Source organism: Podarcis vaucheri (assembly GCF_965113315.1).
Source record: "Podarcis vaucheri genome assembly, chromosome: 2".
NCBI classification, from domain to species: Eukaryota; Metazoa; Chordata; class Lepidosauria; order Squamata; family Lacertidae; genus Podarcis; species Podarcis vaucheri.
The window spans coordinates 75,465,335-75,492,223 of record NC_138760.1 but is presented as its reverse complement, the minus strand read 5'-3'; the positions used below and the strand labels follow the sequence as shown (position 1 = coordinate 75,492,223).

The window sequence follows — 26,889 nt, the reverse complement described above, 5'->3', positions numbered from 1 at the left end:
GAACATTACTTAAGCCCAGAAGTCTCATATTACATAGCCTCTAGGGTAGGTATATGAGAGAGCACAGAAAAATATAGGCAAATCTTGTGTAAACATGAAGCTGTCATTCTACTTCAAGCTAATAGGATCAGGTTTCTTATTCCAAAAGGGAAGATATTTGGTGATAGCAGCAGTAGCTGCAAAAAAGAAAATGGTGGGTGGTGCATGCACCATGACCCTTGTCCAATTGTGAGTCTCGTGCCATTCAAAGTAAGTAGAATGGCTGCAGAACCCTTTCAGTGCAGCCTGCCCTCCCATTTTCCTTTGTAAAACAACTGTGAAGTGGAAATCGATCCCATATGATAGAAGCCCATCAAATATTATTCAGTACCAGCTCTCCTGCCCCCATCCTTTAGCACCAAAGCAGCCTGGTTCTTGGTTTTGTTTAAGGTCTTGTTTCTCTTTCTTTCCTGCCACTTGTAATCAAAAATATCTCTTTTTTCTACATAATAACTAGCAATAAGAAGATTTCTCGATCCATTCTACAAATGACATTCACTGATCACAATGGAAATTGATCAAAATACCAGAGACAGGCAGCATGCGGCTCCTGAAACCTTTTTGTGCATACATGGTCTCCTTTCCTGTTGTTTGTCCTCACCATCTGGAATTCAGAAAGAGAGGGGTCTGTTTATGTTATTATCCCTAAGGCTTGAAAAAAAATCTTCTTTACCTCTTTTCTCTCTCAAGCTTAAGTGTAATGTTCCCATTTTTAAAATGGGCAGTTTTTTCTGGACGGTCTTCTACGTGCTTAATTCCTTGATGAGACAATGCACCTTCTGTGTGGCTCGACTAACTTTCTTGTCAACTTTGCACATAAGGCATTTCCCACTTGTGGTTCAAGAGTACTCAGACCCAGATGGGAGATTCCTATCCTGCTAGTTGAGCATCAAAATGGAAAAATCAGTAGTCCGAAAGATGGCACCATGTTGCACAGGAGTTGAAAAAAAATATCCCTTGGACTGTGCACCCCTAAATCTCCTTCTCTTCTACCCCAGACATATTAATAGTTAAGACTACACTAAATTTATTTTATCTTCAAAGTGCTCTGCAAACATTAGTCAATTAATTCTCAGAGCTTGCCTGTGAGTCACTATTATTCCTGCATGTGTTTCCAGCATCTGCGTGATTAGCTGTCCACTCTGAGCTTTCTCCTCAGTTTAGCTTCCCAGGGACTCTCTGTGGATTACTTTCCTCGCAGATATCTACTTGCTGCCATTGGCAGTTGTCATCTTCCGCCAGCATTCCTCCATCCATATCCCTTGCTCCCTGTTTCTCTGCTGTGGCTGAAGCTTACAACTCTTTCCATTAAAGAAATCTCCAGAGTGGAGGAGTCATTAGTCTTGACAAAATGAAAGTGTGTGGGGATGGGGGGGGGGGGAGAGAGAACCACAGAAAGAGACCAAAGATGAGGAAAATAAATATTTCCCAAAGAGTTAATGAGCTCTCTGTGGGATTTGAACTCAAGACCCTCAGTACTGCTGCTCAGATCTGTACCCTATTCACTTAAACAGTAACTCTGTTAGTAGACTTGAATAGTTTCGGTTTCTGAGTAACAAAATTGTTTGATTCCCTGGTATATTTGCCTCACCCTGTTTAAAATCCCTGGGGCTCCCAGCTCCTACTGCAGTCAGTGAATTAGGCAAACTGACTCAGTTGACGTAAGGATTACATCTGAGATACTTACAATTCTCTTCTTGGAGAGATCTAAATTGATTTAAGGCAGGACCAGCTTAGTCCTCAAAGGAAACTCAGATCTTCTTAATGTAGCTCGATGCTTTTTTGCTTAGTACCAAACTTTTAAAAACTCTGGTGTTTTAAGAATTTAAACTCAGAGATCATCGTGTACATTTTGAACACATTTAGCGCCATGTTTGACATTTCCTTGCCTACTGTAGTGTTTTCATGAACTTAGTCGCTACAACTATACTTTATGCTCAATTAATATCAAGGGCTTTTGAAGTGGAACATGCTACATACAAGCATGTTGAATTAAGATTAAGACTGCATTGCATCAGAGCGTAGCAGGTGGATGCACCCAGAGATTCCTGGTCCCAGCAACTTTATTATTTATTATCTTATTTTCTCCTCAGAAATCTCCTTCACAAATCTGGATTTCATACATCTAAATCAAACACCAACCACTGCAAATTACAGGATTTCACATGATGATCTCCCTGGGCTGCTGCTCCAGAAATATACCCAAAACTTCCAGATTCACTGTCTCCAAAGATATGTTATTTCATCCCTTCTGTGTATAACTAGAAGTGTAAACTGCAGAATCACCAGCTCTTCAGAGTGTTGAATGTGGGTATTTCATACATCCCAGAGCATGAGATGATGGTGGAGCTTGAAATGGACTCCCACATTTTGGGGGACTTCTAATAATAAAAATGCGGGGGGGGGGGGACATGGACTGGGAGATCAAGGGTGTGAAAGGCTGGTGGCTGGAGATGGCTGCCTTTGGGTAGATGCTGGTGGGAGGGGAGAGAACTGCATTTTGGGGGATTTGGGTTGCAGTCCCAGAGACTCTGCTTTGCTGAGGACAGCAAGAATAATGGTAAGGTAAAGGTAAAGGGACCCCTGACCATTAGGTCCAGTCGTGACCGACTCTGGGGTTGCAGCGCTCATCTCACTTTATTGGCCGAGGGAGCCGGCGTACAGCTTCCAGGTCATGTGGCCAGCATAGAACAGAATAGAATAGAATCATAGAGTTGGAATAGACCACAAGGGCCATCGAGTCCAACCCCCTGCCAAGCAGGAAACACCATCAGAGCACTCCTTAGCAGGACTAAGCCGCTTCTGGCGAACCAGAGCAGTGCACGGAAACGCCGTTTACCTTCCCACCGGAGTGGTACCTATTTATCTACTTGTACTTTGACATGCTTTCGAACTGCTAGGTTGGCAGGAGCAGGGACTGAGCAACGGGAGCTCACCCCGTCGCGGGGATTCAAATCACCAACCTTCTTATCGGCAAGCCCTAGGCTCAGGGGTTCAAACCTAAGCTATCTCCCGGGAGAACAACCATCTCTGATGCAACTGAAGTGCATAGATATCAGTGTGACTTATAGGAACTCATCCGGTAGTGCCATTATGTGAAAATAGGCACTCTGTCATATGCCTGCGAGAATTTTAGAACTATTTTTGAATAAATAAAAACTTCCTGAAATGAACTTGAAAGGTTCTAGATGAAAGCACACAGATCTACATAAGTACATGAAAGGACAAGTGCAATCGCTTCCTCTCAGCGATGTTCTACCATCCAAGTCCGTTCCTTTTTTCCTTGACTAAAGAAATTGACCAAACTAGAAGCTGCTTCTGATCTGATCCGGTTAATTTCAGCATCTTATTAACTGCCATGGGACATGGGGAAGCAACTGTAATGAGGAATTAGGATAGGAAACAACATACTTTCCCCTCATATGTCCTTTCATCTATAATTCTTGTAACCATGCTGTATCAGGGCTGGTACCGCTTAACAATACTATTATGGGGGTTGTAGTTCACTTTACTCTTCAGAAGCAATCATATGTACATAGCCATACCCATTTCACAGTTCTTAGAAAGAGTGTGTGGTAGAGCTCCAGACAGAAAGAAATTTGCATTGAGTACATGCATACTATCACAGGAAGGAGCATTTGTCCTTTTGGACATTTAACCAAACCAATCACAGCCTCTCCTTTTTAGTAGTTTGTAGTTAAAAGTTACATTCAAACAAATGACTTGCCACATGGAGTTTCCTCCACACATTTCTTTCAAGTGTTTGCCCATGTGACTTCAATATACAAATCATGGATAAATTATTTAGAAATTATTTACTGACTAGGAATAAGCAAGAGTTTAACTTACTGGTGTATCTTTTTAAGAAATGCATGCTATCTGAAATATTTAAATCTCCTATGTCTTTACTATAAAATTACTTTAATGTCGTAAAATTGTTTTAAATTATTATTATGTCTGCTTTGTATCTCAGTATTGTGTTTAATAATGGTTGTTATCCACCCTGAGGCTGTGAATAATGTATGTCATCTGAGTAAGTAAGTCATCATCCACTGCGAAGGTGCATTCTGAACTCTCAGCTGTGTAATTTCTCTTCATTTTGCTGTGTGTGTGGTGTGATCTGCAGAGGGGGGGGGGCGGAATCTGAGTATAAATCCAGGGAGATGTTTCTGTGAAATTTCTCCAGCAGATTCCATCTGACACTTTAGGAGGGAGCCAAACATTGGAAAGTTACCACTTTCAAAGTGTCCCCCAGATATACAGTTTTTGGGTGCCTCCAGACATGGATAACTTAGTATAGACTATTATTGCTATATAGAAATTTGAAGGGCTAGAAAAAAAGTAAAAATAAATATAAAATGAAGGACCCATCCCATTCCACCTTTGATTTTTCCATTTCTCCCCTTCAACTTCCTTGGGTTTTTTGGGGGGGGGCTTCATATCTGTAGTTCTGTGTTAAACTGCAGGTGGAATAGCAATGGCGCTTCCAGCTTTTCATAAGTCCTCTCACCTCTATATTGGTGGGCAGTGTTGCACATAGACAGCCGTGCCTCAAGGTCTTCCAGCATGGGGGGAGGTACACCACCTCACCCCTAGGTCATAGCCAGCCGTGTCATTGGCATTGCATGGCAGCCCCAGCCAATCAGCTTGCAGAGTGGGTGTGGCCATGGGCCGTTTAAACTTGATGCGGCTGGCTGACTCCCTCTTCCTGCCTTTTCGTCTGTTCACCCCACCCACCCACCCTCTTATCATGCTTTGCTCTGAGATGGCCTTGCTATAGCAGTTGTCGGTCGCCTGGTTGTTGGGCCGGGTAGGAATTTTTTCCACTTGGCAAATAGGCACCGTCCATTTGGTTTTCGCCTACCTAGTAGCAATCGTCACAACTTTTGTGTGGTTAGGCATTGGGTAAGCCTTTGTTTGGTTGGAGGGGAGGTTGTTGCCCTGCCTGCCCCTCCTCAGTAAGGGTATCCTGTTAAAACAGCTGTTCTCAACCTGTGGGTCCACAGATGTTGTTGGACTACAAATCCCATCATCCCTGAGCTCTGGCCTTGCTAGCTAGGGGTGATGGGAGTTGTAGTCCAACAACATCTGGGGACCCATAGGTTGAGAACCGCTGTGTTAAAGGGATCCGAGGTGTGAATACTGTCCAAAGCCTGGGCGTGGGCTAGGGCCCACAACCCCTACGAGGACCCTCGTGGTACCGCTATCTGACGTAAGTTATAGGGCACCCCCTTTCAGTGGTTTACCCTTCTGTGGACTCCCTGCAGACGGGCAGGAGTCAAGATATAGCCTGGCTTCACCCCAATGCCTAAGCCAGGCTTCCTCAACCTCGGCCCTCCAGATGTTTTTGGCCTACAACTCCCATGATCCCTAGCTAGCAGGACCAGTGGTCAGGGATGGTGGGAACTGTAGTCTCAAAACATTTGGAGGGCCGAGGTTGAGGAAGCCTGGCCTAAGCCAAACCGCTCACATCTGTAACCAATAAAGTTGAGGCCTATTTGAACTCATAAACCAAATATTCTGTGAAGGTGTGACTTCTTGTTCTCCTGGAACTTTGTGGCTCGGGTGCCTCAGGCACAATTCAAATAATGTCATGCAGCCATCAGCAACCCCAAATGTTGTGGGAAGGGGCAGAGTTTTCATTGGAACCATGCTGTGGTACGGACAGGGTTAAATCCCACACACACCTGCACTACACTTCTGAACAGGATTCTTTCCCAACTGCAAAGGAGGGGGGAGAGCTATAAAGATGATGTGGTTTGGAAAGGAAAGAGTTAAACTGATAATAGCCCTGATTCCCAGAGATGGGAGATGGACCATAAAAATGGAAATTGTCAAAGCAATCTATAATGATTGTAAGAAGTACTTCCTTTTGCATGTTCTGAATCTCCCAGTGTTCAGCTTCATTGGAAGGTCATAAATTCAAGTACAGTGGTGCCTCGCAAGACGAAATTAATTCGTTCCGCAAGTTCTTTCTTCTTGCGAGTTTTTCGTCTTGCGAAGCACGGTTTCCCATAGGAATGCATTGAAAATCAATTAATGCGTTCCTAGGGAAACCGCTTGCCAGGCTGGCGGTGCGGAGAAGGGCTTTTCTCCGCACCGCAAGCCTTCAGGACAGGTACGGGAACAGAGGGGAAGGCGCGCAGCGCTTTCCCTCTGTTCCCGGGGCTTGCGTGGGAGGAGGGTTTTTCCTCCCCACCGCCAACATTCAGAACAGCATTCTGAATGTTGGCGGTGGGAAGGAAAACCCTCCTCCCACCCCAAGTCTTCAGGACAGCCATCCGATGCCGGGCTGCGGGAGGAGGCGTTCCCCCCCGGCATTGGAGCTTCGTTCCGATGTCCGTTGGAGGGAGGAGACGTTTCCCCCCCCCCCCCGCCGGACATCGGAGCTTCGTTCCGATGTCCCTTGGAGGGAGGAGACGTTCCCCCCCCCCGCCGGACATCGGAACGAAGCTCCGATGTCCCGCGGCGGGAGGAGACGTTCCCCCCCCCCGCCGGACATCAGAGCTTTGTTCCGATGTCCCGCGGCGGGAGGAGACGTTCCCCCCCCCGCCGGACATCGGAGCTTCGTTCCGATGTCCCGCGGCGGGAGGAGACGTTCCCCCCCCCCGCCGGACATTGGAGCTTCGGTCCGATGTCCGGCGGCGGGAGGAGACGTTCCCCCCCCCCCCCGCCGGACATCGGAGCTTCGTTCCGATGTCCGGCGGCGGGAGGAGACGTTCCCCCCCCCGCCAGACATCGGAGCTTCGTTCCGATGTCCGGCGGCGGGAGGAGGTCCGAGGACAGTGGGGAAGACGCGCTGCGCTTCCCCGCTGTCCCGGAGATTTCCCTATGGGCTTCGTCTTGCGAAGCAAGCCCATAGGGAAATTCGTTTTGCGAAGCGCCTCCAAAACGGAAAACCCTTTCGTCTAGCGGGTTTTCCGTCTTGCGAGGCGTTCGTCTTGCGGGGTACCACTGTATTATGAGAGAGAGAGAAATGGGAACTTATCCCTATGTGCTTTCCCCATGCGCAATCTTGTACCCTTCTACCATGCCCCCTGCACTGTTACTCACCTTTGTTCTAAACTAAAGTATGTTCCAGGAGCAACAATAGGAGATAGATATTATTACCTTCCTGCCCTATTTGTAGCCTTCCCACAGGCATCTTCTTGTAGCATGTGAGATCTGGTTGTGGACAACACAATTCTGTGCTGGATGGGCCTCTAGTCTGATTCATCAGGACTCTTAGGTTCATTTCCAAATCTTGGTTCAGCAGACTCTGGGCTATGTACACCACTGCCATTTGGATCGCTAAAATTGTGGTCCACCTGGATACATTTTATATAATATTTTTATGGACCAGGGAAAAAAATGTTTTGCCATTTTATTCTGTTACTAGACCAAAATTAGCATAATTTCAGCTTCTGCCAAGTCAATGAATAATGATGAACTGCTGAAAAATTGTTTGGGGATTATAAGAACTGGTCTTTGCAGATACAAACAGTCAAAATAAAAAATAATTTTTAAACCTTATATTCCGTCCTTCATTGCAACACACGGAAACTGGGGCAAGAGGCTACCACAAACGGAGCATGGCTAAAGTTTCTGTTGGGTTTGTCTGTCCATGAGTTTTCTACTTATGGAATTAAGCAACACTAATTTAGGCTAGAATCCCATGTGCAGTTACTTCCGTGTAGACATTAAGCGGTCAGTACAACTCTCACAGACTTCTATAAAGTTCAAGGACACATGCAGACCACTAGGCCCTGCATGCCTTCAGAGCACTCCCTTAGATCTGTAAGGAGCACAGAGGGGTTATTGGCCAAAGTTGTTTTTCGGGGGTCAGCCACAGAGTTGTTGATCTTTTTTGGAAAATATTGCCAAAACTTCCTACAGCCCCCCATAGATCCCCCGTGCATCCTGCCCCGACCTTCCTTTTCTACTGCACGCAGATCTGGGCTGGAGTGCAAAAATCACCCCAGAAATCTGTCTCCAATTATCTGTGTAAGGTTGTGAATTTAGACAAGAGCTGGGAGCTGAGCGGTAGGAGAAATGGCAAGGGAGGTATGAAGATAGACTGCTGGAGACTATGGAGTGCATGACGTGTGTGTGTGTAGTGACATGCATGTAGTGAGATCAAACGCAGGAGAAGCTTCCCACCCTTCTCACACCGCGTGGCACAAAGGCATGCATTCTTTTCCCCCCTTCCTCCTCTCCTCACCCTCATTCTGGACACTTTCAGTACTTGGGTCCCAAGTATTGGCCTGAATATAAGCCTCACTTTCCCCTCCAAATTCTGACTATGGAAAGTTCAAGTGCAGCTTATATCCACGACCTTACGGTATGCAGCCAGGGGCATGGGGCAAACAGCGCCAGGAGCACAACAAAGGGGTGCCCGCCCTGTGCGTAGTCCCCCGTCCTCTCCCCCAAGGCTGGGAAGGGAGAGAGCGAGGAAAGGCAAAGGCCGTCTGCAACACAGCGCAGCCCGATATGCAGCCAGGAGCAGTGAGGAGGAATGGAGCGACTTATATTCATTTTTCCCCACCTCCAATTTTAAAGGTGTGGTTTATATTCAGGCCAATACGTTAATTTCTAATGTGGCTGTTGAGGTAAAGTGATGGGGGGGGTGCCAATACAGCTCCTTGCCAAGACTGCAACAGACCCTAGGTATTCCTCTGAAGAAGAGCAACTGTCCCATGTCCCAGTTTACACAGTAGAAAGATTTGCAAAGGCAGAGCCACAAGGTCTCCTCTGTGGTGACTCCAACATCTGGAATGTGCTTCCCCTAAGTGTAGACAGGAGGATCCTTAGGCTGGGGGGGCCAGGCCTCTAAAACCAGCCCTCATGACTCCCGTCATTGGCCCCAAATGAGGCCCTCATTTTGTCTGAAACCTCACCACCCTCACCAAACTGCACTTCTCAGAAAGCTATGACAGTATAAAGCTGAAATAGGCTCATGAGGTAGAAATACCCCCATAGAAAATAAGTAGTTCATCTAACCCAGCAGAATATCTCTGGCAATAGTCAATGTCCTATTTTCTGGGAGACAAGGCACCAACAAAGAATCCCATTCCTTGTTGGGTTCCACGAACTTTGCTAGGTCTCTTTGAAACCTACATACTGTTAGCCATTATAGTGGTACCTCGGGTTAAGAACTTAATTCGGGTTAAGAACTTAATGATAACATCTAGATAGATAAATTAAGGATCTGTACAGTTTTGTAACATGCAGAAAATAATATATGTTGATAAACCAGAGAGAGGAGCCGAGGGAAGTCTGGGGAGGGAGGGGAGGGTGGCTATATTTTGGGGAGGGGAGGGGAAAATAGGGGGGTTAAGGATGACATGTTTATCAACAAAATGTTGTGTCCAAATTACTAATAAAAATATTTTTTTAAAAAAGAACTTAATTCGTTCTGGAGGTCCATTCTTAACCTAAAACTGTTCTTAACCTGCGGTACCACTTTAGCTAATGGGGCCTCCTGCTGCCGCCGTACTGCCACCACGCGATTTCTGTTCTCATCCTGAAGCAAAGTTCTTAACCCAAGGTACTATTTCTGGGTTAGTTGAGTCTGTAACCTGAAGCATCTGTAATCCGAGGTACCACTGTACGTAGCTTTCCTGAATGCTAATAAGTTACAAGAATGAGTTGTATTCTGTTTGTGGTTCATTTGTAAATTAGTAAATACACTTTCTATATTGTCTCTCCTCAAACCATACATTATTTTACTATTCCTGTATTATAACATCTTAGCTGCTGCCTTTCAAAGTTTTATCCTTTCTGAGACCGGATGCTTCGTTATTTTCTAATATGAAGATATGAATCCCCTTTGGCACAGTTTGCCTTTTTGATAGTCCCATCTCTAGCTGTCTCGAGATCTCCTCCTCGAATGCTGGTTGCCAATTCTGGACGCAGTAAAGTGGAAGTGCCATTGGGCTTTAATTCTTCTTAGCATGCGTCACTTTACATTTACCAACATTTAATTTCATCTGCCATTTCCTTGCCCTTTCTCTCAGCACTGTGAGATCCTTCTGTAAATCCTCACAGCCTGCTTTAGACTTAACTGTGTTGAATAATTTAGCATCATTTGGAAATTTAGTCACTTCACTTGTTCGTTTTCCAGGTCATTAATGACTGTTCTGTAAAGAGCAAGTATCACACAGATTTTGGGGCACCGTCTTAATCTATTTATTTCATTTATATCCCACCTTTTCTCCAAGGAGCTCAAAGTGGTATACAAAGTTCTCCCCCTCATTTCATCCTCATTTCATCCCTATTTAATCCCTACAACAAGCCTGTGAGGTCGGTTAGACTGAGAAGCAGTGACTGGCCCACGGTCACCCAGTGAGCTTCTCGGCTATTTGAGCCCTTGTCTCTCAGGCCTTAGTCTTAACTACTACACCTGCCCTGACATCTCAAATCTTTGCAGTGAGAACTGGCCATTTGTGCCCCAGCTAGTTTATCTCTTTCAGCCAGTCATAGAGTCATAGAATCATAGAGTTGGAAGAGACCACAAGGGCCATCAAGTCCAACCCCCTGCCAAGCAGGAAACACCATCAGAGCACTCCTGACATATGGTTGTCAAGCCTCTGCTTAAAGACCTCCAAAGAAGGAGACTCCACCACACTCCTTGGCAGCAAATTCCACTGTCAAACAGCTCTTACTGTCAGGAAGTTCTTCCTAATGTTTAGGTGGAATCTTCTTTCTTGTAGTTTGGATCCATTGCTCCGTGTCCGTTTCTCTGGAGCAGCAGAAAACAACCTTTCTCCCTCCTCTATGTGACATCCTTTTATATATTTGAACATGGCTATCATATCACCCCTTAACCTCCTCTTCTCCAGGCTAAACATGCCCAGCTCCCTTAGCCGTTCCTCATAAGGCATCGTTTCCAGGCCTTTGACCATTTTGGTTGCCCTCCTCTGGACACGTTCCAGTTTGTCAGTGTCCTTCTTGAATTGTGGTGCCCAGAACTGGACACAGTACTCCAGGTGAGGTCTGACCAGAGCAGAATACAGTGGCACTATTACTTCCCTTGATCTAGATGCTATACTCCTATTGATGCAGCCCAGAATTGCATTGGCTTTTTTAGCTGCCGCGTCACACTGTTGGCTCATGTCAAGTTTGTGGTCAACCAAGACTCCTAGATCCTTTTCACATGTACTGCTCTCAAACCAGGTGTCCCCCATCTTGTATTTGTGCCTCTCATTTTTTTTTGCCCAAGTGCAATACTTTACATTTCTCCCTGTTAAAATTCATCTTGTTTGTTTTGGCCCAGTTCTCTAATCTGTCAAGGTCGTTTTGAAGTGTGATCCTGTCCTCTGGGGTGTCTAATACAGGAAAGGATGCCATAACAGCTACATTTTCATGATACAATTTTGTTATCAATACATTCTCTTTAAACCTGGAGGGATGACGGTGGGCTTTCTCTTGCTGGGGGGGTTTTAAGCAGATGCTGAAGAACTATTGGTTGGAGGTGCTCTGCTCTGGACCTCCTGCAGCCAGCAGAGAGTTGGACTAGGTGGCCTAGGAGGTCCTACCTGACACAATGATTCTGTTTGTAAAGTTAAAACCAGTTTTATAATATATTTTAGGTCAAATAGGCAGAGTTTTGTGACTGCAGTTCTAGCTGTCTTATCCAAAAAGCAGCCACTTGGTGGGGGCCAGTTTATATCTGGATCACAGCACAGAGGAGGGATGTCAACAACTTCAGTGATGGGGATCCCACATTTTCAGAAGGGAGGGTAGGGAAGAGAAGTTCCATTGTGGAAGCAGAAGTCTGTCATGCGCAGAACAACACTGTTAGATGCAGCCCAGTGTTGAGAATAATTCCCCAGTAGAGAAAGAAGGCTTAGCAGCCACAGGGTCAGGCTTGCCAGTAGCACAGCTATGTAAAGGGCAGAGGGAAATGACACACCACACCACACATAGACACAAAAACCAATTATTGTGGACTGAAGCTGGAGTTTACAGAAACCACTAGCTATGGCTGTGGTGACCTCATGCTAGTTAAAACAGGAGATCGAGATGGACTGGTGGGTGCAGCTAGCTGGGAAAAACTGCTCAAGATTACTAGAAGTTTAAAATTCCGTATTACTGAAGAGAAGAAAATATTCATTATTATTTTTTGTCTCTACAGAACACTCTACTGAAACTTCTCATATTCTGCCTCTAGCTGGTGTGTGTGTGTGGTGTGTGAAGGCAAGGTAGCTTATAAATAAATATTTGAGGAGCTGGAGCTTCAATGGTTTTTCAGAAAGCTGGCTTTTTACCATATTTCATTGGGATATTTCTTGCGGATGGATGCTGTGTGCTGCCCAGAATTGCCAGCACTGAATATGCATTCTTTGACTGTTGCTTGGAGGGTAGTAAATGTTTTATTATTTTGGTTCTAATTTCCCCGCATACAACTTTATATGCTTGCGGTGGCCTGCATAATGTTTCTGTGTCCACTGTTATCCTTTTTGAAAAGCTTCTCAGACTTCACAAATACTGGTCTATGTATATTAATGTATTTTTTACATCTGGTATAATACTTATCGTCACCCCCTTTAAGTAGAGATGTGGCTTTCTATTATGTAGACACTGTTTCTCACTGTTCCTCTACACTCCAATCAAAAGTGGCTACGTGCCTCTTTGAGTGCTACACTTAAAAATGATTGTTTCGATCCTTTTTGTCATCGTTTTCCAGTTCCCCAAAGGTGGACCCAGATCGCAACAATTCTCCTTTATTCCCTAGCCAGGCAAGCACACATGAATCACATACATACAATGTGGCCAATAATTTGCATTGCAGCGACCTCTGGTGGCCAAGAGTCCTTTCCACTCCTGGGTTGTGCCTGCAGTCACTCTTCTACGTGCCAGATTAAATATTGTGTACATTTGTGTGTGATTTTCCCTAGTTCTTGCTGTGTTGTTGTTTTTTTAATAGAAAATACAAAATGCCATGGGAAGCTGTCACTTCCAGCACAAAGTGGTTAGGATGTTTAACCTGTTCTCCTATGGACAACCTTCTGCTCAAAATCTCTCCTCTTTCTGGCTGTTTTTCCTGTATTTTCTAAAGTAGGTAGAAAAGCAATTGGGTGGAACAGTTTTTTTACAGGAAAAAAAATAGCAGGCAGGGGAAAGGGCTAAGTATCTCCGCCCCAGTGTCAACATAGGGAAAGGCTCAGTGCTAGAGCATCTGCTTTTCATGAATAATAATAATAATAATAATAATAATAATAATAATAATAATAATAATAATAATTTATTATTTGTACCCCACCCATCTGGCTGGGTTTCCCCAGCCACTCTGGGCGGCTTCCAACAAAGATGAAAAATACACTAAAATGCAGAAAGTAAAAGGTAAAAAGTAAGCCCTCTATGTTCAGTCCCCAGCATCTTCAGGTAGAAATGGAGGAGAATCCTGCATAAAATTCTGGAGATCTGCTTCTTCTCATCCGTGTAGACAGTACTGAATGAGATGGACCTGTGGTCTGTCTCTGCAGCTCCTTATATTCCTAATTGCAGGCTCCAGTAATTGAGTTGTGTGTTGTTCTTAAAAATAAAATTTTAAAGTCCAGGGAGAGTAACGCATGAGTGCATGTAGCCAGTACCTTGGCCTGATGTCGCAGCAAATAATTGCCTGGTTAGCAACCACCATGGATTTCACAATGTGACTTGCGTGAGTCACTGTGAGCTGTGCCGATCTCCTTTGCTGGCATTTGTTGCTGCTTTTGTTTCTTTGCTACTTAGGCGATAAAGTAAGGTGGGGTAAATTTGACTGCATGCCGTCTTTGGACCAAAAGGTCCCCAAAGTAGCATACAAAATGTATGCCTAAAGTATGAAATATACCTACAGCATACCTCAAATATACCTCAAAGAGTAACCCCAAAAAGAAACCCAACCCCAACTGTATTTGAAAGACAAAAAAACATAGCATGGGCACCAGAATAACAAAATGAAACCCTTGTTATTAAAAGCCTGATTGTCACCATTTCTTTGGAGGTCAGTGAGGGAGCCAATCACAGCTCTAAAGGGAGGGAGTTTGGGGAAGATGTGTAGCTCAGTAGCAAAACATCTGCCTTGCATGCAGGAAACCCCAGGTTCAATCAACCCCAAGTAGTGCTGGAAGAGACCTGCCTGAAACCCTGGAGAGCTGCTGCCAGTCAGTGTAGGCAGTACTGAGCTAGATGGATCCACGGGTCTGACTCAGTGTAAGCAGCTTTCTATGCCCCTATGTTCCAATGCCTGGGCCCCACAACACAGAAGGCCGTGGCTCACATGCTCAATGGCCCCACAGCAGACAATGATGGGATGCGTAACAGGCATGTGCAAAAAGGTTCACAAGCCTTTCGACAACCCTGTGAGTCAAGTCCCTATAAATCCTCTAGGGACCCGGGTGGTGCTGTGGTCTAAAGCACTGAGCCTCTTGGGCTTGCCGATCAAAAGGTTGATGGTTTGAATCCCCAGGACAGAGTGAGCTCCCGTTGCTCTGTCCCAGCTCCTGCCAACCTAGCAATTTGAAAGCACACCAGTGCAAGTAGATAAATAGGTACCATTGCAGCGGGGAGGTAAACAGCATTTCCATGTACTCTGGCTTCCGTCATGGTGTCCTTAGTCTATGGTGGTTTAGTCGTGCTGGCCACATGACCCGAAAAACTGTCTGTGGACAAACGCCGGCTTCCTCAGCCTGAAAGCGAGATGAGCGTCGCAACCCCAGTCGCCTTTGACTGGACTTAACCATCCAGGGGTCCTTTACCTTACCTTTAAATCCTCTAAGGCTGGGATGAGAGGATGGGGTGGGGGCCTCTGGTGCAACACAAACGCTGCAAGTTCTTAAGCAAGGAGGAGATTCAAGTACACATCCTTTCCTATCCTATGCCCAACAATATTAACTTTTGGTGTGTGGTTCATCCATTCTCTTATCCATTCCTGTCCCCTGAAAAGTGTGCTTTTACACGCCAGTAGGAGCTAGCAACCCTGGCTGACTGGTCACACATGCATCTTTCTCTCTTGGCGGTAAGAAACACAAAGCAAAAGAGTGCAAGGGCCATCTGAGCTCGAACACCTGGTGCAAATGTTTAATCTGTTTTGCAATATTTTTCACTGGGGGCAGTTAGCTCATTCGGCTAGTAGCCTTCGTGCTGAATATTGAGAAATCAGCTGAAGAGAGCTATCCACACAGTACTTAATTCTAGATGGGGATGTCAGCACTTCTGTCTATTCCCATTTCATATATTCCAGGCTCTGTAAACAGAAGCCAAAGCTGGAGCTGTGGCACAAATCATACCTATATAAATGAGCAATTTGTGTAATGGTTCATGTCCCAGTTCAGTGTCCGGGAGTCTATCATGCTTAGCATTATTTATTTCATGTTGTTTGTGTTATTAAAAATGCTTCTGTCCCACATATTCTCCCATGAGTCCCCAAGGCAGCTAAGGATATAAAACAAACACAGCAAGATTAAGCAACAGACAAGCAATCAAATAAACAGTAAGCAATCAAAGATGTGCTCTGGAAGCACAAATACTGAAACAGTCTTCTGCAACTGTGTCACCAGATGTTTTTTATCTTTAGCTTTCATCATCCCCAATCATAGGTCATGCTGTAGTCCATGTTTAGCTGTAATCCAACAATGTCTAGGGACCAAAGTTTGGGGGAGGCTGTACAAATGCCACAATAACTACAAGCAGAAACACTGAGCAGTAGTTAATTGCTAACGTAGCCCACAATGTATTTTTCATAGTAAGATGCTGGGCTCGCTCTCAGTGCGACGTAGTGGACGTACACCAGGGAGACCCAGATTCAAATCCTCCCTGAGCCATGAAACTCACTTGCTGACCTTGGCCAGCTGCTGACTTTCAGCCCAACTCTCAGCCCAACCAACCTCACAGGGCTGTTCTGAGGATAAAATTAATAAGGGAGAACCATGCACTCTGTACTTTTAACACCTTGGAGGAAGGCAGGGTGTAAGTTTGGTAAATATATAAGTAAACTTTTCTTCCACCTGTTGCCATCCTTCCAATTCACCTTCCTTTCGAGCTGTTGGATGAGATGGGTCATAAAATTCATAAAGTTATCCCCACTGAGCAGATGCTGGTCAGTACTGAAATTGCAGCCCAATTATGCCTCACAGAAGAGTACAAATTAAAGAACCTATTTTTTAACCTCTTTTCTCATGTGGAACGGACACTGCAAGACACAATCCCAATACACAGTCCAAACTCAGTGGTGGTAGCAATCAGTGGGAGTTACTCAGCCTCCACATTAGATCAGGTGTTCATAGGTCCCATGTAACTGTGTACCTTACATATATGGAGTCTCACTACGGTTGCCAGGCTTCCTGAGTAGAAAACTGGGCCAGTATTGCATAATATAGCATTGAAGTGGAGGCAATGAAAGTGTCCAAGCCATTTCACATGCATTTATTCAGTAAGTCTCACATCAACCTTGCATAAGGTAGGTCAGTATCATGGTCCCCATATTGCAGGGGAGGGGCTGATGAAGCTCATAGTGGCTTTCCAACGTCTACCTCGTGACTCAGTTTTGATGTAGGAACGTATTGGTTCACATCCGGTTCTCTTTGCCATTGTGCCACAATACCTCTGCATTCAGGCCTTTAGGCGCGAGCCATCTGCCTAGCTTTCTGCAGCTTTGATCCATCCGCTTGATGTGGAATGAAAGAATGGCAGCTTAGAGAAGGAAGTGGCAGTCTCTGACACCACCCTGGACCCCTTTAACTAATTGCTTCAGTTTTCCTCTCAAGAGAAACAGGACAACAGCGAGCTTCCAGTGGAAGCTTATCAAAGTGACAAGGGCCCTTCCTGCTTCAAAAGCATAGTCACAAAGGAGTGAGGGCTGCTGAAGATGACAAGGCTGCAGAAAGTGGGCTTCCAGGGGCGGTGAGGGCAACAGAATATTCTTAGAACAGGGGCGGGGTGTTGTCTTCCAGATGTTGCCAGACTACAGCTTCCATCATCCCTGGACATTGCTTAGGCTGGCTGGGACTGGTGAAAATCAAAATCCAACAATGTTTGGCCACAGACTTCCCCACCCTACCTTAGAGTAAGAAACACTGCATTGCAGGGAGAAGTGAGCTCTTGGGATAGTCAAGTTTGAAGATTCCTGCTACAGACTTTTCCCCCTTTCGTTTTTCAGTTGTGCCAATTCCACCAAAACAGAGAGGCATCAACTCAAGGATTTTGATGGAAGGTTTCCAGTAACAGCAGAGTGCTGTTTCCTCATACTGTACTGTTGCATCTGATTTGGATGTAAGCAGAAATGAAAAGCAAGCACTTTGGTATCCGCCGCCTGAGTTGTCGTTTGTGGGGAGGTGTATAAGCCATAAAGTATCATGCTAAGGGTTGGGGAAAAGAAAGTGTGCACAAAAACAAAACAAAACCCACCTTCGTTTTTTTCATGCATTTTAGTGCTTGCTTAGTACTTGTGTAAGCCCAACCAATCCTGGATCATGCAGTTAATATGAGGATATCACAGCACCACATAGCCAATCAGATTTGGCTGTGTGACAATGTGGAGAGTAAACGAAGTCCTCTCGTTGCCCCATGACTGCCTGGTGGAGAGGAAATCCACCAGTGTTCTTGCCCAGCCACCACTCCCTGGCTGCATTCAGAAGTCATGTCAAAGTAATGATTTGTCATTAAGAACCATGGATACCTGCTCCCTCCTCCTTCATGCATGTGGAGAGTTTATACGCTTCTGCTTCTTAATGACAGAAAACCATAGTTTGCCATTTCATCCAAATGTGGCAAATCATGGTTTGCACAAACCATACCTTGCAATCAAATCAGGAGTCCTGGTTTGGGACCCTCATTTCCCCAATACTTACATGTTTGCTTCTGGTATTGTGGGTAGGCTCAAAACGTACCTGGAAACTGTATTCTCTCCCTCCTGAAAGCACCACCCCGCTTCATAGCTTACCGGGTGCAGAAGGCAACACATTCTGAAAGATACCTTGAGCTTTGAGCAGCATCACTTTGTGGAATGTCAGTCACTACTGCAGTTATTTGAGATGGAGAACCTGGGGGTTGTGATAAACCTCTGGATTACAGGCACCTCCATCCATCCCCTTTCCCCTCTTTTTCTACCAGTTCTGCCAAAAGTTACAAGTATGAATGTGGTATCGAGATTGTCAGCACGGTGGGGAGCCTGATTGATTTTGCTTGGCTGAGCATGTTAAGAATTGGATTTTTCAGCATTTCTATGCCATTGGGAGGGCAAGGAAAAGGTTTGCTTTTGTTTTGTGAGGCTCGTGTGATTTCGGTACACTTTCAGAACTCAGAGCTCTTTTAAAAAGAAGGAAACTGAATATGGCAGTTCTCGGTTTGTGATGGATAGGAGAGTGATTACTGGGGTTTCTGCTCTGAGCTTATTGCACTATAGTTCAATGCACTGCTGGCTAATTACACTTGCTGGAGATGCGTTAATGATACACCTGTCACTATCACTGTGTGACAACCCAAAGGCAAGGAGCTGCCTGATGAGTAATCCCAGCATTGACCTGGGTATATTATCTTGTGCTTCATTCTTTTTGTCAAGCTGTATTTCCAGAACCTCGAGATTTATACACAAGAGGTGGCCTATGACACCACAGATGGGAGGGGCAGCAGCTGTTCCCCCACCCACCCAGCATCCATATATATTTGTGCAGGATGCTTGCAAAACATTTTTATTCAGGGCTGCTCCACACATGGATGGATATTACTTCCATGTAGGAAAGTCGTATGCACATTACCACTTGCGGCAAATAGACACATGCTGAGAAACTGCGAGTGGCAGCAGGGTTCCATCATGTGTGTGATGGATTCAGCCCATTAGGTTTGACCTAAGGGACTATGGGCAAACAGAAAGTAGTCGCTCATCCTCTACTGCAGTCTTTCATCTGAGCTTCCACAAGTCTTTTTGAGCAGTATTATGAAGATAGGGTCCATGGCAGTTCTCATGTGTGAGAAAAGCAGGACTAAATCTAAAGCAATGCAATACTCAATTTAAGGTGAGCCTTTCTGTGAGTAGGTACCAACTGCATGCTGGAGTATTCCTAAATCCTTCTCTGTAGTGTTTTTTGGGGGGAATGAGACTAGTTTTCTACCTCTAATAGAGAAAGTGAATCTACTGTATGTGTCCATTAACATTTGTTTAATGGAGCAGAGCCAATTTAGCTAGGCTGATCATAGATGCAGAGGATCATCAAACATATGAATCTGTCATATGGTTTCTCTCCATGGAATATTTTTGTGGCTCTTGGCCAATTACAGAAAGACGTGTTTTGTTTTTAAAGGTAGGAGGTGTTTCTGATCAGGAAAAAAAATAATAACACGACTCTCTTAGCAACTACCCACATTAATATTTGCTATATGGATTCCACACTGTATAACCACAATATATTAGTTTCGTAATAATTGTTCAGGTTCTGTACCGTTTTAAACTACAGAATTTATTTTTATGAACTGGCATTTTTGCCAGTACTGGGCTACAGGATGGTCACTAACAAATATTCCACTATCAGCATATGGAATATGCAGCATGAATTGCAAAAGTCTAAAATGCATTCCTGTCGAATATCTTTTGAAATGGGTTATGTGCGTTATTATGAGCTATTGTGTTTTTATGAGGCTCATATATAGAACAATTGCAAACTTTACAACCTTTAGAAGACATCTGAAGTCAGCCATGTATTAGGAAATTTTTAATGTTCAATGTTTTATTGTTTTTGTATATGCTTGAAGCCACCCAGAGTGGCTGGGGGGCAACCCAGTCAGATGGGTGGTGTACAATTATTATTATTATTATTATTATTATTATTATTATTCCTGTGAGAAAAAGCCATATATTTTCCTTAGCTATATATGCATATCTAGCTCAATTGCATATCATTACATAAACTTTGGCATAATTGGAATAATAATAGTATTTATTTTATTTTTATTTTTATTAGATTTGTACAGTGCCCTATATCCGTAGATCTCAGGGCAGTTTACATCATACAATTACAATATAAAAACACAAAATAAATAATAAAAAAGAACAGAAACAGAGCAATAATCTGCCCTTCCACAATACATTTAAAGGGGCATCGTTTTAGTGTGTCACTAATCGGTTGGGGCAGCCATACACAAAATAAGTGGAGGACAAGATGGCCGGATTTTAATTGGCAGAAAAGATGATGCAGGTGAAAATGTGAAAATCCCTCCGCATCGCGGCTGTGTTCCAAAGAGGGACCTCCCACCACTGCTTTCAGCTTAAAAAAACAAACAATATATCCCATTCACAGAACTCCAATGCCAAGTCTGGCTCTAACATAGCCAGAAAAAGTGTTTGAAATGACTGGCTATAAATGGATGAGCAAATTTAAGCTCATAGTGGATATTGCAACTGCACTCGAGTGACTGAAGTCCTTTATTCTGACCTAAGTAGGTGATGGTTCCTTGATTGTGGCTTCCCCATCGACTTGGTTATAATGAGAGTGAAATGCACGACTGCTCTGTGGTGCAGTGGCTGGTGGACCTTCAAATATCCCTGATCACAATGCCTGAAACTACCTGAATCCAAGCTTTTTATTCTCTTATATTTCAGCACCAAACTTGGCAATGCCGTTTGGATGCGTTACCCTGGGCGATAAGAAGGATTATAACCAGCCATCTGAGGTGACTGACAGATATGACCTAGGGCAGGTCATCAAAACGTAAGTCTTTGCTCCGCCTTGCTTTCAAAGCTCCTTCCAACTCTATGCATCCTATGCAAATGGCACTGGTTGCCAGTTGGGTACTTCTCATGTGAAAGGGTAGTTTCCATTGCAATGACTCCATGTGTCAATTGCGGTCAACAGACAAAGCTGAGACTTAGGTCTGCCCCTCTGTCACTAAGAGCCACCCAGGTCCACGGGAGTGGTAAATCTTGAATGAACCACAATGTAAGATATACAGTACCATATCCATATTGCCTAAAAAAAATGTCTGTTAAGGCGATGGCCCTGAACAGCAGCAATTCACTGGCCTTTGGGAGCTTAAGTGAACATGGAAACTGAAAGGGTTCTTTTTTGTTAATAGAATTCAGCAAAAAGGTATCTAAACTGCTGCTTATTGCAGACATAGGATTGCTGACCAAGGCAGCTCCCCACATCACGTTCTCCCCTCTCTCCTGCCCCACATCTTTGTTGCTGGCAGGGAATAGGAAAACACACAGTTTGAGCTTGCACTACAAATTAAGTGCAGCCAAACAATATGGGGAGAGAGGGCTATTTTCAGTGGCCACCCATGTCTCCTGTAATGGGTCACCTAGCGCACACAGTCATAGTAATTTTCCGTACTTAGTCAGCACATAGTTCTGCTGGTTAGGCTTTGTGGATTAAGCCAATAACCACCCATTGCAGACCAGGAGGTGAGGACTCGTGTTGAAAAGGCAGTGGCTTGCCCCAAATGGCATACGGGCTGCTCACACAATCCCACATGCATACAACAAATGTGTTTAGGAGGGAGCGGAATCACAGCGGCAAGCCCTAGTCACATATTTTTGTACATTTTTGAGGTACCTATGGATGCAGACTCATACACAGAAGTTGAGACTGTGTTTATCCCCTACCACTTGTACAAATCTCTACATGTACAGTTTATAAATTTATACACATGTGGGCAAATGTATGTGCATATGGTAGGGGCAGAGCTTGCTGATTGAATCCTGCTCCTTTTTATGTGCACGCATTATAAACATGAGCCTACTAGACTCATGATGAGTTTAAGTTGAGAATTGAACTAGGGATTTCCTGGCTTGCAGCTCACATACTTTTTTCAGAAGATATTATCCAGGGCCAACATATTTGGGTACTAAAAGGCTTTGCTTGCACTCTCTCGTCAAGGTTCTTTTCAGCTTCCCCCCAGGTACTTGTTGACTTTAGGTCTAGTGCCAGTATTTAGCCTTAGATGAAGTTTACCATCCTCTTTGGGCTGCACTGCCAAACAACCCAATTCTGAGAAGACCTGGTCCTGTTGCATCAAGAGACTGTAGCAGCCTCACACCAGTCATGGGTGGGAAGGGCTGTAGCTCAGTGACAGAGCAACTGCTTTGCATGCAGAAGGTCCCAGGTTCAACCCCTGGTGTCTCCTGGTTATACTGGGAGGAAACCCTGGAGAGCAGCTGCCAGTTAGCATAGACAATAAAGAGCTCCATGGGCCAATGGGTCTGACTCAGTAAAAGGCAGCTTCCTATGTTCCTCCACTGAACATGAAAGGAAATAGTGTGAACCATTTGGCCAAGCTCACCATTTCTTATGTTAGCACAGGCTTATAGGATGGTTGCTCCTCCTTAGCTTTCTTCCTGCCCCTACCCCATGCCTGGACTTCTCCAAGAGCAATCACATTTTGGTGGGACCTGGGATAGAGTGCTTGAATTTGGCGTGCATCTGTTAGGCAATATGGTAGATGGATGTATACATCACTCTTGAGAGGGTGGGTGACTCATGAAGTTAAGGTATACGTGGTCCGTCTTGGGCTGCTCCAGCTGCTGTGCATGGACTGCTTAAATCTGAAGGTGGGTGTTCTTTCGCCAGAGAGGAGTTCTGTGAGATATTCCGTGCCAAGGAGAAATCAACAGGGAAGCTCTATACATGCAAGAAGTTTCTGAAAAGAGATGGGCGCAAAGTGCGGAAGGCAGCAAAGAATGAGATCATCATCCTGAAAATGTGAGTTGTGAATGTCCACACTGATTGATACATTGGTCTCTGCTTTTTTCAGCTGCTGTGTTGCTATCTTTTTACTAATTGTGGTAGATAATCATAGTGTGTCCACATCCACTACAGCAAGAAATTATCTGGACTTTCTCTGATTCTCCAGAATGGCTCCTACATTGACCCAGGCATTGCCAATATTTTCAGGAGGAACTGGATGTGCATTGATTGGCCAGCCCATGCGTCAAACGCAAAGCCACATTCCTCACTCTCCCCTCCTCAAAGCAGAGTCCTCAAATGGAGTCACAAAGCCACACAAAGCCAATTCTTGAAATAGGTTCTTAAATGTAAAAAAAAATGTAAAACACCTTAAAGAGCAAAACTGGCAAGGAAGCACAACACAACTCACAGCAAAAACAACAAACAGCAGAACGCCTATTCCTATTTGAAAGCTCATCTTTACACAGTGTTAATAGCTCTTTTAAAAAACAACTATTGGCATTGTACACTGGCACATCTGATCCCGGATCATGTGCCAGATAGCTTATCCTACCTATAGGTGATATACAGTGTTAGAGTAAACTCACTGGGTGGAATTCAACATCACACTATTACAAAAGCTCCATCTGTGCAGGAATATCAGCTTGCCAGATAGAATGACACACACACACACACACACACACCCCGTCCTGGGGCTTCTGACAGACACACACACACCGAACCAGGAATGGGGGCAAGTCCCATTGCACAAGCAAGAGCCCTCGTGCAGGGCTTCTGCTAATGGGGTTCATTAGGTTACTCTTGCCCACTGAAGCCCAATAACTTAAGTTTATTGCTTTCAATGGCTCTGCTCTGCAAATGACAAACTTTGCAGGTCACTCTGTATGAGTGATAGGGAACCTTTATCAGAATGAGGGATATACTTCCTTCCAAGCAACCTTGCCTTTAGTGGGCCCTGCCGTCGTTGCAGTCAGAAATGGGGGGGGGGGCCTTTGCCTGCTACTCTCAGTGAGAAACTACCATGGGTGCCCATGGGAAGTATCTGGAGTACTGTGGCCACTGATGATCCATGAAGGATGCTGACAAACAGAAAAAAAGATTTAGGGGAGAGCTTCAGGAATGATGGAGGCTTTTGAAGGCTAATTCAGTGCTGAAGGAATGCGGTGCATTCTGTCTCAAAAGGAGATTGTTAATCTATCCCAGGTATAGGCAAACTCCGGCCCTCCAGAAGTTTGGGGCTACAATTCCCATCATCCCTAGCTAACAGGACCAGTGGTCAGGGATGATGGGAATTGTAGTCCCAAACATCTGGAGGGCCGGAGTTTGCCTATTCATGATCTATCCATTAAAGAATCCTTATTTACCACATCCACTGAGGGAAGAACAGGGACTCAGATTTAAATGATAAGGAACAAGATTTAGGTTGCAATGTACTTCCAAATTATGGAAGCAGCAAACGACTGGAATACGTTACAAATAAAGGTGACAGCATTCCCCTTGGAAGTTTTCAAGTAAAAGTTGAGCAGGTACCTGCAAGAAATACTTTGGTGACTGGATCTATGCCATACACCAGCAGGTCTCTTCCAACCCCTAGCTTTTCTCTTCCTTTCCTTTCCCTACAGGGTGAAACACCCCAATATTCTGCAGTTGGTGGATGTGTATGTTACCCGGAAAGAGTACTTCCTCTTCTTGGAGCTGTAAGTAGATGTTACCCAGAACTCCCAAGATGTTGCATCCATAGTGGCCTCTCCCTTTTGCTCTGTTGGGGCTTGGACTGCTCTACTGTGCCTGCTCAGCTGTGAACCATCTTGTCGGCACTTCACAGGGTGCCTTCCCAAAGAGTGATTAGAAACTTCTTCAGGAGACCATCCATAAAGTGAAAGATGGAGGGCATGAATATTTCTTTACTCTTTACTTGTTCTCCACACCATTCATGAATTTCTGTTTATTTGAGGAAACAGTTGTAAAACATCTGCTTTGCATATAAAAGGTCCCAGGTCCAATCCCCGGCATCTCTAGGTAAGGCTAGGAAAGGCCGCCCTCTGAAACCCTAGAGAGCTGCTGCCGCTCTGTGTCGGCAATACTGGCCTAGATGGATCAGTGGCCTGACCCCCAGTAAAAGCAGTTGCGTGTCGAGACCACGAAGCCACCCCCTCATTGAGAAATAGCACACACAAGGATGCAGATATTAGATTAATGTTATTGGGCAAATTTTGGCCACAACTTTATTGATAACAGAATGTGAGCAGTATTGGCTAAGGCATTGAATGGACCTGACTATATCTGACTCCTGCCCGATGCGCAGGGAGTCCGATAAGGGTAAACCACCAGAAGGGGGAGCCCCGTCGATGCATACCAACTTGAGCTCCCTCTGTTTTTCCCGTCGGGGTCGTGTCATGGCCCTAGCCCCGCCCCAGGCTTCAGACAAGATCAACACCCCCGGATTCCTTTAATGGAATACTCTTAAGCTTGGAGGGGCAGGTGATGGCCACACCTCCCCTCCCCCATCACAAGGTCAAACAATGCCTAACCGCAACCCTAACAAAGTTGTTACGATTGCTACGAGGTAGGCGAAAACCAAATGGCCAGTGCCAATTTGATTGAGGAAGTGAGCTAAAGAGGAAGCTCTCCGGCTGGTGCCTCTGTTTAAATGGTCCCGGCCATGCCCCCCCCTCCCCCGGCCAGCGGATTGGCTGGTCGGGATCCCCCAGGCAACAGGGGACTAAGTCCCCCACCCCTGGAGGAGAGTGGGCGGCCAAGAGGTCCACCGCAACTCCTCCCCATGGGGAAGTAGAGTGGATCTTCTTCAGCTCCATTTTATACTCATCATTGTTTAGCTTCTTTCTTCTTCTTCTTTGGCAATCACTCGTAGCTGACTAAGACTGTCTTCCATAAAAACAATTTTAATAGTGAGTCCGTAAGTGACTGTGGAGGCCAATTCTGGATCCACACGTCCTTTAGGCAGGAGTTGATTGTGGTGAGGGTTTGCCAAGCGTGCCTTCCTCTTAGCACATTTCTCCCTTGCGTCCTGAGTTCGAGCATCTTCAAAGCCTATGACACCTTTGGTAAAGGCTGTTCTCCAACTGGACCAGTGTTTCCCAGTTGTCTGTGTTTATACTACATTTTTTTAGATTTACCTTGAGAGAGTATTTGAACCTCTCTTGTTGACCACCAGCATTACGCTTCCCATTTTTAAGTTCAGAATAGAGTAGTTGCTTTGGAAGACGATAATCAGGCATCCAAACAACATGACCAGTCCAACGATGTTGATGTTGAGGAATCATTGCTTCAACACTGGTGATCTTTGCTTCTTCCAGTACACTGGCATTAGTTCGCCTGTCTTCCCAAGTGATGTGTAAAAAAAATCAGTCATGGTTTATATGACCTGTTTAGCAAAATTGTGGTGAATGTGCTTCTCTGTCCATGGTGTGGCAACCCTTGCCTTGCAGGTTACACAATTTCACGTCTTCCCTTGCCACTTTGTCTCTCTTCTCTCATCTGCAGGGCTACTGGCCGAGAGGTATTTGATTGGATCTTGGACCAGGGTTACTACTCTGAGCGTGACACCAGTAATGTCATCAGGCAGGTGCTGGAGGCTGTGGCATACCTGCATTCACTCAAGATTGTACATAGGAACCTCAAGGCAAGTCCGTCAATCCTGCTGCTAGCCTTTGCTGCACTAACGTCTGAGCCAATTATCCATCCCATCCTCATGGGCTCTCGCTTCCTCCAAGAAGCAGACATAAGCAAATATAATAATGCTGCCCTTCTTATTCCGTTCTTTCTCACTGTTTTCTGTGACTTACTGGCAAGTCCCATTCATGATTCTATATACAGAAATAGAAGCAGACCCATCCTAAATACCTAATACCTTGCTTTGCCCAGAATAATTTACGTGTGTGTGTGTGTGTGTGTGTGTGTATTCTGTCCTTAAAAGAGAATTCAAATAAAAGATGTCATAAAAAATTCCAACAGCAGCAGTGATTCATAGAATCAAGCAATCAGCAAGGGAAAAACCTTAACATAGCACATGGTAGGCAAAATGAAGAAGCTAAAAGCTGATTGTTTAAGAAGGCTTTTAACTAAGCGCCTTAAAATATACAGGATCAGTGCTTGATGGCTCTCATCTGGAAGGGCCCTCTGTGTGGCACAGCACTGTGGGCTGGAGGGAGCCATTCAGCAGTTTTGCTGGGGGAATTCCTTTCTCATT

The 26,889-nt window shown here is 44.9% G+C and overlaps 1 protein-coding gene across 2 annotated transcripts in view; it reads left to right on the top strand.

Annotated features, from left to right (window-relative positions):
• CAMKV (CaM kinase like vesicle associated) overlaps window positions 1-26,889 on the top strand; it is a 66,422-nt gene that overhangs the window by 27,858 nt on the left and 11,675 nt on the right. For both annotated transcript variants that reach the window (XM_082214560.1, XM_082214561.1), the window contains exons 2-5: window positions 20,594-20,702; window positions 22,563-22,694; window positions 24,302-24,376; window positions 26,184-26,322. In XM_082214560.1, coding sequence (XP_082070686.1) covers window positions 20,608-20,702; window positions 22,563-22,694; window positions 24,302-24,376; window positions 26,184-26,322 — 441 coding nt within the window. In that variant the 5' untranslated portion in view covers window positions 20,594-20,607. The remainder of the gene's footprint in view (window positions 1-20,593; window positions 20,703-22,562; window positions 22,695-24,301; window positions 24,377-26,183; window positions 26,323-26,889) is intronic.